The 15,000-nt window shown below is 46.7% G+C and overlaps 1 protein-coding gene across 2 annotated transcripts in view; it reads left to right on the forward strand.

Moving 5' to 3' along the window:
• The window catches only part of LOC117432328 (synaptotagmin-7), a 54,719-nt gene that overhangs the window by 27,739 nt on the left and 11,980 nt on the right, over positions 1-15,000 (forward strand). Inside the window, exons 4-5 of one of the 2 annotated variants that reach the window (XM_059020233.1) lie at positions 2,477-2,680; positions 5,199-5,573. The exons of the other annotated variant lie outside the window; for it this stretch is intronic. Of the exons in view, the coding sequence (XP_058876216.1) occupies positions 2,477-2,680; positions 5,199-5,573 (579 nt within the window). The remainder of the gene's footprint in view (positions 1-2,476; positions 2,681-5,198; positions 5,574-15,000) is intronic. 2 annotated transcript variants of the gene reach the window in all.

Below are 15,000 nucleotides of genomic sequence, written 5' to 3' on the forward strand. Positions count from 1 at the left end.
CTCCTCATCCCCCTTTTTGTAGAGTGTTTACCGCAGAGATAAATAACTCCCCCTTCCCGTCTGATCTCTAAGAGGTACTGAACTGGTTCTGGCTGTGACGCTGATGGTTTTAAGATGCAGACCCCAGTCCAGTCTAGTGGGGTACCGCTGCCCCCCGCCCCTCCTCTGTTGGTCTCTCTCTCTCTATGATGTGTTTTTCTCTCTGCTGCTGTAGTGATCTAGACAGAGACTTTTGGAATAACAATGAAAGCACAATGCACCAGAAATGGAGTTCATACCCTCCCAAGGAGTTTCTTCTTAACATTTCTCCCTATGCGCCATACGGCGACACGCGTCTGGCCCTCAAGTGAGTCTCATTATTGAGCTGGTAAGAGTCGCCGCTTGCTGGCAGGGCTGTAACGAAGTGACCCCAACCCCCTGACCCTCCCTCATCCAACCCCCCCGTCCCCCAACACCCAACACCCAACACCCAACTCCGAACTGGCTACTGCTGCCCAAGAGCCCTAACAGCAGAGCCGAGCTAACAAGAAGGCGAGAGGGAGGAGAGGACACAGAGAGAGAGAGAGGTGGAGAAAGGAGCTGAATAAAGCAGTGATTGTACGGCTTGTGTTGTAGTGAACAAGCTGAGGAAGCAGTAATCCATCCTGCCGGACTGTCATGACACGGTTCGCCTGCTGAACATGTTGCAGTAAAAGGACCCGCTCCCTAACCAGACTGCCCCGTTTAGTCAATTTTATTTAGTCGCAGATCCAGCAATTCGAGAGTTCATTCAATAATGGAATAAAAAAGCAAAACTCAAGCTAAGTGGAGTGATGTAACTAAACCCCACTTTTGTACCGTATCAAGAATCGCCGCACTATCAAATGAGGCTCGTCTGCCTGTGAGGCGGCTTGAGTTGTAAGATATAATGTTTGAATTGAGTAGCGGTTCTAAATAACTTGCTTTATACTATAAGATTGGGTGCACAGAAACCAGGACCAGAGGGAAGGAGACACTTCTTCACAGAGTGGTGAGAGGATGGAAAGGGTTACCAAGGGTTACCTAGCCATGCTGTCGATGCTGAATCACTGGGATCCTTTAAGATCTGACTTGACAAAGTTCTGAGACCAATCAGCTGCTCAGAAAGGGACAAGCGCCGATGGGCTGAACGGCCTCGTCTCTTTCATAATGATCTGACTGGTTCCTATTAGCAGTAAACTGGAGACCTTCTCTTTGAACACCCCTCTTACCCCTCCCAAAATAAACAAACAAATAGACCCCTAGTGGCGCGTCACTGTAAGTGGGCCCCAAGCCCTTACCCTGCCTTCCTTACAGCCCTACCAGCCAGCCAACCCCCCTCCCCATCCTCCCTAACCTTAACCTTTCACCTCCAGCCCATGGGGTGCTGAACCATGGAGACGGACAACCCTCGGTAACCCCACCCCTCCCCCACTCTGCATCCTCCCTCACCCTCACCCTGAGAAAAAATCAATTCATTACCAATGCCAGACACCAGAAGCACTGCTCCCCCTTTGATAATGTACACCCCTCCCCTGTACTCTCCTGCAGCCCAGCACTACTCCCCTGTACTCTCCTGCAGCCCAGCACCCCTCCCCTGTACTCTCCTGCAGTCCAGCGCTGCTCCCCTGTACTCTCCTGCAGCCCAGCACTACTCCCCTGTACTCTCCTGCAGTCCAGCGCTGCTCCCCTGTACTCTCCTGCAGTCCAGCGCTGCTCCCCTGTACTGTCCTGCAGCCCAGCACCCCTCCCCTGTACTGTCCTACAGTCCAGCGCTGCTCCCCTGTACTGTCCTGCAGTTCAGCGCTGCTCCCCTGTACTGTCCTGCAGCCCAGCACCCCTCCCCTGTACTGTCCTGCAGTCCAGCGCTCCTCCCCTGTACTCTCCTGCAGTCCAGCGCTGCTCCCCTGTACTCTCCTGCAGTCCAGCGCTGCTCCCCTGTACTCTCCTGCAGTCCAGCACTGCTCCCCTGTACTCTCCTGCAGTCCAGCGCTGCTTCCCTGTACTCTCCTGCAGCGCTGCTCCCCTGTAGTCTCCTGCAGTCCAGCGCTGCTCCCCTGTACTCTCCTGCAGCGCTGCTCCCCTGTATTGTCCTGCAGTCCAGCGCTCGGCCACACTGCGCAGAGGGTTGCTCGTTCTGGTTGGGTGTGGTCGTGTCTCCGCAGCCTGTCTCGTTGCGCTGTGTGTCGCTCTCACTGACATCCTGTTCAGTTTTTATTTTCATTGTATTATTTTATTATATTTGCTGGTGGCTCTTTCTAGCAGCTCTTGATTTGAGTGTGAACCCTCCCCCACCTTTCTGTCCTTCCTTGTTGTGGATTACAATGGCCCTGTGCTCTCCCTCTCTCAAGCCCTGATACCGTCTCTGTTTCTCTTCCTGCCCACTGTCCTCTCTCTCTCTCTCTCTCTCTCTCTCTCTCTCTCTCTCTCTCTCTCTCTCTCTCTCTCTCTCTCTCTCTCTCTCTCCCCCCCCTCACAGTGGCTCTCTCCCTGGGGGTGTGAAGGCTGCGGTCGGGGGGAGGGAGAGCTCGGTGGGCGGGAGGCCTGTGCGCAGTAACAGTGTCAAGAGCCTGGGCTCCGGAGTCAGCAGCCACAGCGAGGTGCTGAATGGCCGGGCCGGGAAGGCGGGTCGCTGGCAGACTGTGCAGACACACCTGCAATCCGGCAAGCTGCGGCCAGCCAAGTAAGTGTGGAGGAGGGGAGGCGGGGGGAGAGGGAGGGTGTGTTTACAATCCAAGTCTGGAGAGAGGGTTAGGGTTAGGGTTAGGGTTAGGGGAGGGGTAAAGTGGTTGTTCCCAGGCGGGGTTGATGCGAGGAGGGGAGAGGACAGGGTGGAAAGCAGCAGGTACACATCCTCCTCCATTGCTGTGATCCTTCAGTCACTCCCACTGCAAGTCCCCGCCCCTGTCACTCCTAGCACCCTTACTGTCTCCGAAGCCCCTCCCTGCCCACTCATTCAAATCCATCACCAGTGTCCTAGCCCCTCCCATTCTGAAAGCACCTTTCAATATCAACACACCTCCTCCCACTGCCCTTGCAAGCTGATTTTCTTTGGTCTCTGTGTGAATTTAGTTCAGATTAAACCCTTCTGTTTCTGTCTCCTGTCCTAAAGCACTCCAGTAGCTGCTGTCTGCAACTCTGTCCTGGGAGTCGAGGGGAGCTGCACTGAGTTTCACAGCAGCTTTCATACTGTTGTCACTCCTTACTCTCGCCGGCTCTCCTGGGGAAATTGCTCTCCAGCTTCCCGTCAGGTTGGGTGTCGGTAAGAGAGAGGGATGTGCCAATGAGCTGCACTGGTAAACAGCAGAGGCGTCAGATTGACGCTTTTCTTTCAACTCCGTGATCTTCTCATAATCTCCAGCTGAGCACCATTAGACCGGCCGCTCCTTCCTGAGTTTTTTTACAGTGTAGCATGTTCTGTAGCAGCGATTAAAAGGGAAGAACATTTTAAATAACTCCTTCTGACGCAGCGCTGGGGATTGCAACATTAAAAAACACAGCAAACAGGCGCAACAAAAACAGGCTCAAATCCTGGCCTGGAAATGCAATTCAGAGACAAGCCAGGGCTAATCCAGGCCTCTGTAAACATAGCGTGCTTCCTTAAAGCCAGGACCGCTTAATAACATTCCGATCCCCTATACCCTGTCAATCCCTCTCATCTCTACAAGAAGAAAAAAGATAATTGGGTTTCATGTTAGATTCACTGTTAGCCAGTTCCATTTCTCCACAAGTGTCACTGTTTTAATTCAATTTTGAGGTTTCAAGGTCACAGAGAGCTGGGGCGAGAGATCTATCTATATATGTGTGTGAGCGAGTAAGCGCTGTGTCGATAGTTCCGAGAAGCTTTTCTGTGTGTGAGAGAGGGAGGAGTCGTGAACACTGAGGGAGGGAGGAAGCAGCGTCTCTTTCTGAAGAGAGGCTGTCCAAGGGTAGGATCGTCACAGACAGGAAGTGCGATTGAGGACAGGAAGTCAGGGACGGGAACACCGAGAAAGTATTCCATCAACGGGATTAAAAATGGCAAATAAAGAACTAGGCTGAAAGATTTCCCATCCGAGTGGAAAGCTTTCTGTTCTCAAAACTTCAGAAGTCCCGAGAGGTCAGTGGGTGCTTCTGCTTCCCCAACATTATCTCTAATGTAACCCAGCTGAGGTGAACCTTGGAGAGAGCATTCTTTAGCGCAAGTGTGGCCGTCACTAGCGGAGGACACAGAGGTTCTGTCCTGGCTTGCTTGTTTGCATCATCAATGCTGAAAGACTCCTTCATGTTCTCTATTGGTTTGCCATGTAACATAGATTTGGAGGTTGAATAGTCAATACCAAGCAGTCATATAAATACTGCAGCTAGAGCTTGAAACCTCAGTGTGACCTCGGGAGAATGGCAGCTCTGGTTATGTAAAGAAGTGTCAGAACGTGGTCTTCTGTACATAGCTCTAGTGTTGCAGTCCAGGCTGGGCTCAGGTATATTAGTGCTGGAGCAGCTGCCGGGGTGCCTGAGGGCAGGAGAGGAGACACATTCACACAGAGGTGGAAGTCTGACCAGATGAAACTCCCCCCCCCCCCCCATTGCTGTGCACCATTCCTATGTGATCTTCAACGGCAATGCAGCAGCACACTGTGGAGCTGCAATGGCCAGACACTGGCAGCACAAGTACAGGAATGGGAGTGTTTGACATGCCAACGGCATCACAATGCTGAATGAACAGAACAACCAATAATGCAATCCAGTCATGGTCAACAAAAAACAAACCATAGGAAAATGTAGTGGAGAACCTTGAAGCCAAGCAGAGAGAGAGAGAGAGAGAGAGAGAGAGAGAGCGAGAGAGAGAGAGAGAGAGAGAGAGATAGCACAGCTCCCCTGAGGTGATAATCAAGGACAGACAGGAGCTGTTCTACTCTGTGAGCTGAGCTGAACATCGCACTGGGAATACAGCCTTGCTTTAAAAGGCTCGTCACGGATCCTCAGAGCAGAGCGAGCCAGGGAAACACGAGAATAAAACCGAACAGAAAAGAGAGAAGGGAACGCGAGATGAAGTCTCCGCTCCAGAACCCTGCCACGCAGAGACGACCGGCCAGCCTCCCTCTACTCTTCCTTGGTGGACTATGTCTCACTTTGTCCCTCTCTTCTCTCCTGTGTCTCCTGTCCTCCGCTCCTCCTCCTCCTCCTCCTCCTCCTTCCTCTCCCCGCTCTCCTGTCTCCAGTTTCGACGACCCCTCTCTCTCCACTGCCTCTACTCTGGAGCACATCTCCGGCACTCCACCTGCTGCTTGCGGCCGGCCTCGCACCCTGGTGAGGCAGCAGAGCTTGCAGCAGCCCCTCAGCCAGCCTCCAGCCCCCTGCCCGGGAGACCTGCCCCCCACCAGCCAGAGCCTGGGACAGCTGCACCCCCAGCTCCCCTCCAGCAGCTCCAGCGGAGGAGGGAGGCCAGGCCGAGGGGGGGTCCCGGGCAGGCAGGGGGGGTCGACGGGCTCCTCGCACTATCGGACCAGTGGGGGGCGCTCTCACTCCAACCCCGGCAGCTGGGACCACGTGATGGGGCAGATTCGGAACCGTGGTCTCGACATGAAATCCTTCCTGTAAGTGTCTCTCTGTCCCTGCCTCTGCCTGCCTCTAATTCCAGCTTTTTATCTCTGCCTCTCTGTCTGTCTTTCTTCTCGCTATTCCTCTGTCCCTCAGTCTCTTTTCCTCACTCTTTGTCTCTCTGAGCAGTGTTCGGAATTCACTTTGTGCAAAACGAAATGACATTAAAGACACCTTTCTTGTATAAAAATGTTAGCTGTAGAACAATTAAAAAAATATCCTAAATGTATCTTTTCAAACGATATTATCCTATTAAAAACCCCACAGGATATTGGGACACCAGCCCAGCCCTGTGTTTTGAACCCGGCTCTAATGCACTGAACTGTACTAAAGGATCCCAGTATCTTGGAAGCTGGCTGATTTTATTAAACGCAATGTACATGTTACAGTACATCGTGAAGCGCCGGTTGGAGCAGAGCCCCCTATATCTCTCATTCTCATCCCTCTCTTTCTAATTCACACTCTCTTTCTCATCACTTTCTCACCTATCTCTTTTTTCTATTTCCTCTCATTCACCTCCCTCTTTGCTTCTCTCTCATTCACACATGCACTTTCTCTCTCACACCATCTCTGACTCTGTCTGTTAACACTTTTACTGAAAATAAACTATTTTGCAGGTTTTACTCAATGCAGAATCAGGGTTCGGTTTTTCTGTTTATTATTATTATTATTATTTATTATTATTATTATTTATTATTATTAATAATAATAATAATAATAATAATAATAATAATAATAATAATAATAATCATCATTTTTAGTCTTGTTACTATAAATTATGAATGACAAATTTAAATGTTGTTTGTGGTTCTTGATCGTTATTTAATTTGACTTTCTCTCCTCACCCTTGAGTGAGAACCACTGAGACAGAAACGCTGGATCTCTGTCTATTTAATACACTGAGACAGAAACGCTGGATCTCTGTCTATTTAATACACTGAGACAGAAACGCTGGATCTCTGTCTATTTAATACACTGAGACAGAAACGCTGGATCTCTGTCTATTTAACACACAGAGACAGAAACGCTGGATCTCTGTCTATTTAATACACTGAGACAGAAACGCTGGATCTCTGTCTATTTAATACACTGAGACAGAAACGCTGGATCTCTGTCTATTTAATACACTGAGACAGAAACGCTGGATCTCTGTCTATTTAACACACTGAGACAGAAACGCTGGATCTCTGTCTATTTAATACACTGAGACAGAAACGCTGGATCTCTGTCTATTTAATACACTGAGACAGAAACGCTGGATCTCTGTCTATTTAATACACTGAGACAGAAACGCTGGATCTCTGTCTATTTAACACACTGAGACAGAAACGCTGGATCTCTGTCTATTTAACACACAGAGACAGAAACGCTGGATCTCTGTCTATTTAATACACTGAGACAGAAACGCTGGATCTCTGTCTATTTAATACACTGAGACAGAAACGCTGGATCTCTGTCTATTTAACACACTGAGACAGAAACGCTGGATCTCTGTCTATTTAACACACTGAGACAGAAACGCTGGATCTCTGTCTATTTAACACACAGAGACAGAAACGCTGGATCTCTGTCTATTTAATACACTGAGACAGAAACGCTGGATCTCTGTCTATTTAACACACTGAGACAGAAACGCTGGATCTCTGTCTATTTAATACACTGAGACAGAAACGCTGGATCTCTGTCTATTTAATACACTGAGACAGAAACGCTGGATCTCTGTCTATTTAATACACTGAGACAGAAACGCTGGATCTCTGTCTATTTAATACACTGAGACAGAAACGCTGGATCTCTGTCTATTTAATACACTGAGACAGAAACGCTGGATCTCTGTCTATTTAATACACTGAGACAGAAACGCTGGATCTCTGTCTATTTAATACACTGAGACAGAAACGCTGGATCTCTGTCTATTTAATACACTGAGACAGAAACGCTGGATCTCTGTCTATTTAATACACTGAGACAGAAACGCTGGATCTCTGTCTATTTAATACACTGAGACAGAAACGCTGGATCTCTGTCTATTTAATACACTGAGACAGAAACGCTGGATCTCTGTCTATTTAATACACTGAGACAGAAACGCTGGATCTCTGTCTATTTAATACACTGAGACAGAAACGCTGGATCTCTGTCTATTTAACACACTGAGACAGAAACGCTGGATCTCTGTCTATTTAATACACTGAGACAGAAACGCTGGATCTCTGTCTATTTAATACACTGAGACAGAAACGCTGGATCTCTGTCTATTTAATACACTGAGACAGAAACGCTGGATCTCTGTCTATTTAATACACTGAGACAGAAACGCTGGATCTCTGTCTATTTAATACACTGAGACAGAAACGCTGGATCTCTGTCTATTTAATACACTGAGACAGAAACGCTGGATCTCTGTCTATTTAATACACTGAGACAGAAACGCTGGATCTCTGTCTATTTAATACACTGAGACAGAAACGCTGGATCTCTGTCTATTTAACACACAGAGACAGAAACGCTGGATCTCTGTCTATTTAATACACTGAGACAGAAACGCTGGATCTCTGTCTATTTAACACACTGAGACAGAAACGCTGGATCTCTGTCTATTTAATACACTGAGACAGAAACGCTGGATCTCTGTCTATTTAATACACTGAGACAGAAACGCTGGATCTCTGTCTATTTAATACACTGAGACAGAAACGCTGGATCTCTGTCTATTTAATACACTGAGACAGAAACGCTGGATCTCTGTCTATTTAATACACTGAGACAGAAACGCTGGATCTCTGTCTATTTAATACACTGAGACAGAAACGCTGGATCTCTGTCTATTTAATACACTGAGACAGAAACGCTGGATCTCTGTCTATTTAATACACTGAGACAGAAACGCTGGATCTCTGTCTATTTAACACACAGAGACAGAAACGCTGGATCTCTGTCTATTTAATACACTGAGACAGAAACGCTGGATCTCTGTCTATTTAACACACTGAGACAGAAACGCTGGATCTCTGTCTATTTAATACACTGAGACAGAAACGCTGGATCTCTGTCTATTTAATACACTGAGACAGAAACGCTGGATCTCTGTCTATTTAATACACTGAGACAGAAACGCTGGATCTCTGTCTATTTAATACACTGAGACAGAAACGCTGGATCTCTGTCTATTTAATACACTGAGACAGAAACGCTGGATCTCTGTCTATTTAATACACTGAGACAGAAACGCTGGATCTCTGTCTATTTAATACACTGAGACAGAAACGCTGGATCTCTGTCTATTTAATACACTGAGACAGAAACGCTGGATCTCTGTCTATTTAATACACTGAGACAGAAACGCTGGATCTCTGTCTATTTAATACACTGAGACAGAAACGCTGGATCTCTGTCTATTTAATACACTGAGACAGAAACGCTGGATCTCTGTCTATTTAATACACTGAGACAGAAACGCTGGATCTCTGTCTATTTAATACACTGAGACAGAAACGCTGGATCTCTGTCTATTTAACACACTGAGACAGAAACGCTGGATCTCTGTCTATTTAATACACTGAGACAGAAACGCTGGATCTCTGTCTATTTAATACACTGAGACAGAAACGCTGGATCTCTGTCTATTTAATACACTGAGACAGAAACGCTGGATCTCTGTCTATTTAATACACTGAGACAGAAACGCTGGATCTCTGTCTATTTAATACACTGAGACAGAAACGCTGGATCTCTGTCTATTTAATACACTGAGACAGAAACGCTGGATCTCTGTCTATTTAATACACTGAGACAGAAACGCTGGATCTCTGTCTATTTAATACACTGAGACAGAAACGCTGGATCTCTGTCTATTTAACACACAGAGACAGAAACGCTGGATCTCTGTCTATTTAATACACTGAGACAGAAACGCTGGATCTCTGTCTATTTAACACACTGAGACAGAAACGCTGGATCTCTGTCTATTTAATACACTGAGACAGAAACGCTGGATCTCTGTCTATTTAACACACTGAGACAGAAACGCTGGATCTCTGTCTATTTAATACACTGAGACAGAAACGCTGGATCTCTGTCTATTTAATACACTGAGACAGAAACGCTGGATCTCTGTCTATTTAATACACTGAGACAGAAACGCTGGATCTCTGTCTATTTAATACACTGAGACAGAAACGCTGGATCTCTGTCTATTTAATACACTGAGACAGAAACGCTGGATCTCTGTCTATTTAATACACTGAGACAGAAACGCTGGATCTCTGTCTATTTAACACACTGAGACAGAAACGCTGGATCTCTGTCTATTTAACACACTGAGACAGAAACGCTGGATCTCTGTCTATTTAATACACTGAGACAGAAACGCTGGATCTCTGTCTATTTAATACACTGAGACAGAAACGCTGGATCTCTGTCTATTTAACACACAGAGACAGAAACGCTGGATCTCTGTCTATTTAACACACTGAGACAGAAACGCTGGATCTCTGTCTATTTAATACACTGAGACAGAAACGCTGGATCTCTGTCTATTTAACACACTGAGACAGAAACGCTGGATCTCTGTCTATTTAATACACTGAGACAGAAACGCTGGATCTCTGTCTATTTAATACACTGAGACAGAAACGCTGGATCTCTGTCTATTTAATACACTGAGACAGAAACGCTGGATCTCTGTCTATTTAATACACTGAGACAGAAACGCTGGATCTCTGTCTATTTAATACACTGAGACAGAAACGCTGGATCTCTGTCTATTTAATACACTGAGACAGAAACGCTGGATCTCTGTCTATTTAACACACTGAGACAGAAACGCTGGATCTCTGTCTATTTAACACACTGAGACAGAAACGCTGGATCTCTGTCTATTTAATACACTGAGACAGAAACGCTGGATCTCTGTCTATTTAATACACTGAGACAGAAACGCTGGATCTCTGTCTATTTAACACACAGAGACAGAAACGCTGGATCTCTGTCTATTTAACACACTGAGACAGAAACGCTGGATCTCTGTCTATTTAATACACTGAGACAGAAACGCTGGATCTCTGTCTATTTAACACACTGAGACAGAAACGCTGGATCTCTGTCTATTTAATACACTGAGACAGAAACGCTGGATCTCTGTCTATTTAATACACTGAGACAGAAACGCTGGATCTCTGTCTATTTAATACACTGAGACAGAAACGCTGGATCTCTGTCTATTTAATACACTGAGACAGAAACGCTGGATCTCTGTCTATTTAATACACTGAGACAGAAACGCTGGATCTCTGTCTATTTAATACACTGAGACAGAAACGCTGGATCTCTGTCTATTTAACACACAGAGACAGAAACGCTGGATCTCTGTCTATTTAACACACTGAGACAGAAACGCTGGATCTCTGTCTATTTAATACACTGAGACAGAAACGCTGGATCTCTGTCTATTTAACACACTGAGACAGAAACGCTGGATCTCTGTCTATTTAATACACTGAGACAGAAACGCTGGATCTCTGTCTATTTAATACACTGAGACAGAAACGCTGGATCTCTGTCTATTTAACACACAGAGACAGAAACGCTGGATCTCTGTATATTTAATACACTGAGACAGAAACGCTGGATCTCTGTCTATTTAATACACTGAGACAGAAACGCTGGATCTCTGTCTATTTAATACACTGAGACAGAAACGCTGGATCTCTGTCTATTTAATACACTGAGACAGAAACGCTGGATCTCTGTCTATTTAATACACTGAGACAGAAACGCTGGATCTCTGTCTATTTAATACACTGAGACAGAAACGCTGGATCTCTGTCTATTTAATACACTGAGACAGAAACGCTGGATCTCTGTCTATTTAATACACTGAGACAGAAACGCTGGATCTCTGTCTATTTAACACACAGAGACAGAAACGCTGGATCTCTGTCTATTTAACACACAGAGACAGAAACGCTGGATCTCTGTCTATTTAACACACTGAGACAGAAACGCTGGATCTCTGTCTATTTAATACACTGAGACAGAAACGCTGGATCTCTGTCTATTTAACACACAGAGACAGAAACGCTGGATCTCTGTCTATTTAATACACTGAGACAGAAACGCTGGATCTCTGTCTATTTAATACACTGAGACAGAAACGCTGGATCTCTGTCTATTTAATACACTGAGACAGAAACGCTGGATCTCTGTCTATTTAATACACTGAGACAGAAACGCTGGATCTCTGTCTATTTAACACACAGAGACAGAAACGCTGGATCTCTGTCTATTTAATACACTGAGACAGAAACGCTGGATCTCTGTCTATTTAATACACTGAGACAGAAACGCTGGATCTCTGTCTATTTAATACACTGAGACAGAAACGCTGGATCTCTGTCTATTTAATACACTGAGACAGAAACGCTGGATCTCTGTCTATTTAATACACTGAGACAGAAACGCTGGATCTCTGTCTATTTAATACACTGAGACAGAAACGCTGGATCTCTGTCTATTTAATACACTGAGACAGAAACGCTGGATCTCTGTCTATTTAACACACTGAGACAGAAACGCTGGATCTCTGTCTATTTAATACACTGAGACAGAAACGCTGGATCTCTGTCTATTTAACACACTGAGACAGAAACGCTGGATCTCTGTATATTAATTATAACCAGAGAGGCAGAGAAGAAAAAAAGTGAAACCCTTTTTGAAAATCAGACTAGAGCTCTTTCAATAGCCGTGCTGTCACACTGGGGGTTCGTTTGGTATTTACTGAGGGAATGAGAGGGGAGAGTGAGGCTGGGAACACAGATAAATCCCTCTTACATGTGATATTTGAATTTATTACACGCACAAGGTCTCTGTTAACCCCGGCCATCAACCGCAATTCATTTCACCTTGAGCTGCCATCGATTTCCTGTGCTCTGGATCATTAGTGTGGTTCCATGAGTGAAAGGGAGAGGTGGGGACCAGTAAAAAGGCCTGCTGGATTCCCAGTAAACCACCGCCTTCCCAGTAAAGACAGGTCCGGTCTGGCTCCCAGTGACAGCGCTAGTTGGTGTTTCCAGTATGGAATGTATATGTACTGAATAGCTTGACTGAGGTCCATGCTTCACAGCCAGCACCTGCTTTCCCCTTTAATTCAATGGGCTGAGACGCCAGAGCTGGCATGGTGGTGTGTGGAGCTCAGTGTTTAGAGCTGGCATGGTGGAGAGGTGGTGTGTGGAGCTCAGTGTTTAGAGCTGGCATGGTGATGTGTGGAGCTCAGTGTTTAGAGTTGGCATGGTGGTGAGGTGGTGTGTGGAGCTCAGTGTTTAGAGTTGGCATGGTGGTGAGGTGGTGTGTGGAGCTCAGTGTTTAGAGCTGGCATGGTGGTGAGGTGGTGTGTGGAGCTCAGTGTTTAGAGCTGGCATGGTGGTGAGGTGGTGTGTGGAGCTCAGTGTTTAGAGCTGGCATGGTGATGTGTGGAGCTCAGTGTTTAGAGTTGGCATGGTGGAGAGGTGGTGTGTGGAGCTCAGTGTTTAGAGTTGGCATGGTGGTGAGGTGGTGTGTGGAGCTCAGTGTTTAGAGCTGGCATGGTGGTGAGGTGGTGTGTGGAGCTCAGTGTTTAGAGCTGGCATGGTGGTGAGGTGGTGTGTGGAGCTCAGTGTTTAGAGCTGGCATGGTGATGTGTGGAGCTCAGTGTTTAGAGTTGGCATGGTGGAGAGGTGGTGTGTGGAGCTCAGTGTTTAGAGCTGGCATGGTGGTGAGGTGGAGCTCAGTGTTTAGAACTGGCATGGTGGTGAGGTGGTGTGTGGAGCTCAGTGTTTAGAGCTGGCATGGTGGTGAGGTGGTGTGTGGAGCTCAGTGTTTAGAGCTGGCATGGTGGTGAGGTGGTGTGTGGAGCTCAGTGTTTATAGCTGGCATGGTGATGTGTGGAGCTCAGTGTTTAGAGTTGGCATGGTGGTGAGGTGGTGTGTGGAGCTCAGTGTTTAGAGTTGGCATGGTGGTGAGGTGGTGTGTGGAGCTCAGTGTTTAGAGCTGGCATGGTGGTGAGGTGGTGTGTGGAGCTCAGTGTTTAGAGCTGGCATGGTGATGTGTGGAGCTCAGTGTTTAGAGTTGGCATGGTGGAGAGGTGGTGTGTGGAGCTCAGTGTTTAGAGCTGGCATGGTGGTGAGGTGGAGCTCAGTGTTTAGAGCTGGCATGGTGGTGAGGTGGTGTGTGGAGCTCAGTGTTTAGAGCTGGCATGGTGGTGAGGTGGTGTGTGGAGCTCAGTGTTTAGAGCTGGCATGGTGGTGAGGTGGTGTGTGGAGCTCAGTGTTTAGAGCTGGCATGGTGATGTGTGGAGCTCAGTGTTTAGAGTTGGCATGGTGGTGAGGTGGTGTGTGGAGCTCAGTGTTTAGAGTTGGCATGGTGGTGAGGTGGTGTGTGGAGCTCAGTGTTTAGAGCTGGCATGGTGGTGAGGTGGTGTGTGGAGCTCAGTGTTTAGAGCTGGCATGGTGGTGAGGTGGAGCTCAGTGTTTAGACAGCAGCCTGGGTTACCTCAATCTGTGCACAATGCATTGAGAAGAGAGGGGAGAAGGTGGAGGGTGTGAGGAGAGATAGGGAGAGATGGAGAGACGGAGAGAATGAGAAGTGGAGAGATAGAGAAAGATGGAGAGAATGGGATGGATAGATGGAGAGAAAGACAGATGGAGAATGAGAGCAGTGGAGAAAATGAGACACAGACGGGTGACCTAGAAACGACTCCCCATCACAGAGAGCCTGTTCATTAGCACAGGGAAACCAGTGCTGGAAATAGAAGCAATTATTTGAGATGTCATTAACGAGTGCTAATGAAATGTTAAGAGAATGAGGAGGGAGGACAGCACAGAGAGAGGTGGACATGGGGGGGGTGCTTTTTACATTCCTTCAAGTCATGTTGTTTCCCTTTACTGAAACTACACCCAGTCATTTCTGTTGTTCTGTACACAAAGTGCCTGGAGGTCCTCTTATAAAACATTCCCATAGTAAATGCACAGCAACGTGTAATGAAGCATAGGTAACGCACAGGTAACGCACAGGTAACACACAGGTAACACACAGATAAAGCACAGGTAACGCACAGGTAACGGACAGGTAACGCACAGATAAAGCACAGGTAAAGCACAGATAAAGCACAGATAAAGCCCAGGTAAAGCACAGATAAAGCACAGGTAAAGCACAGGTAACACACAGATAAAGCACAGGTAACGCACAGATAAAGCACAGGTAACGCACAGATAAAGCACAGATAAAGCACAGATAAAGCACAGGTAACGCACAGATAAAGCACAGATAAAGCACAGATAAAGCACAGGTAACGCACAGGTAACGCACAGGTAAAGCACAGGTAAAGCACAGATAAAGCACAGGTAACGCACAGATAAAGCACAGATAAAGCACAGATAAAGCACAGGT

Source organism: Acipenser ruthenus, unplaced genomic scaffold, assembly GCF_902713425.1.
Source record: "Acipenser ruthenus unplaced genomic scaffold, fAciRut3.2 maternal haplotype, whole genome shotgun sequence".
Lineage (NCBI taxonomy): Eukaryota > Metazoa > Chordata > Actinopteri > Acipenseriformes > Acipenseridae > Acipenser > Acipenser ruthenus.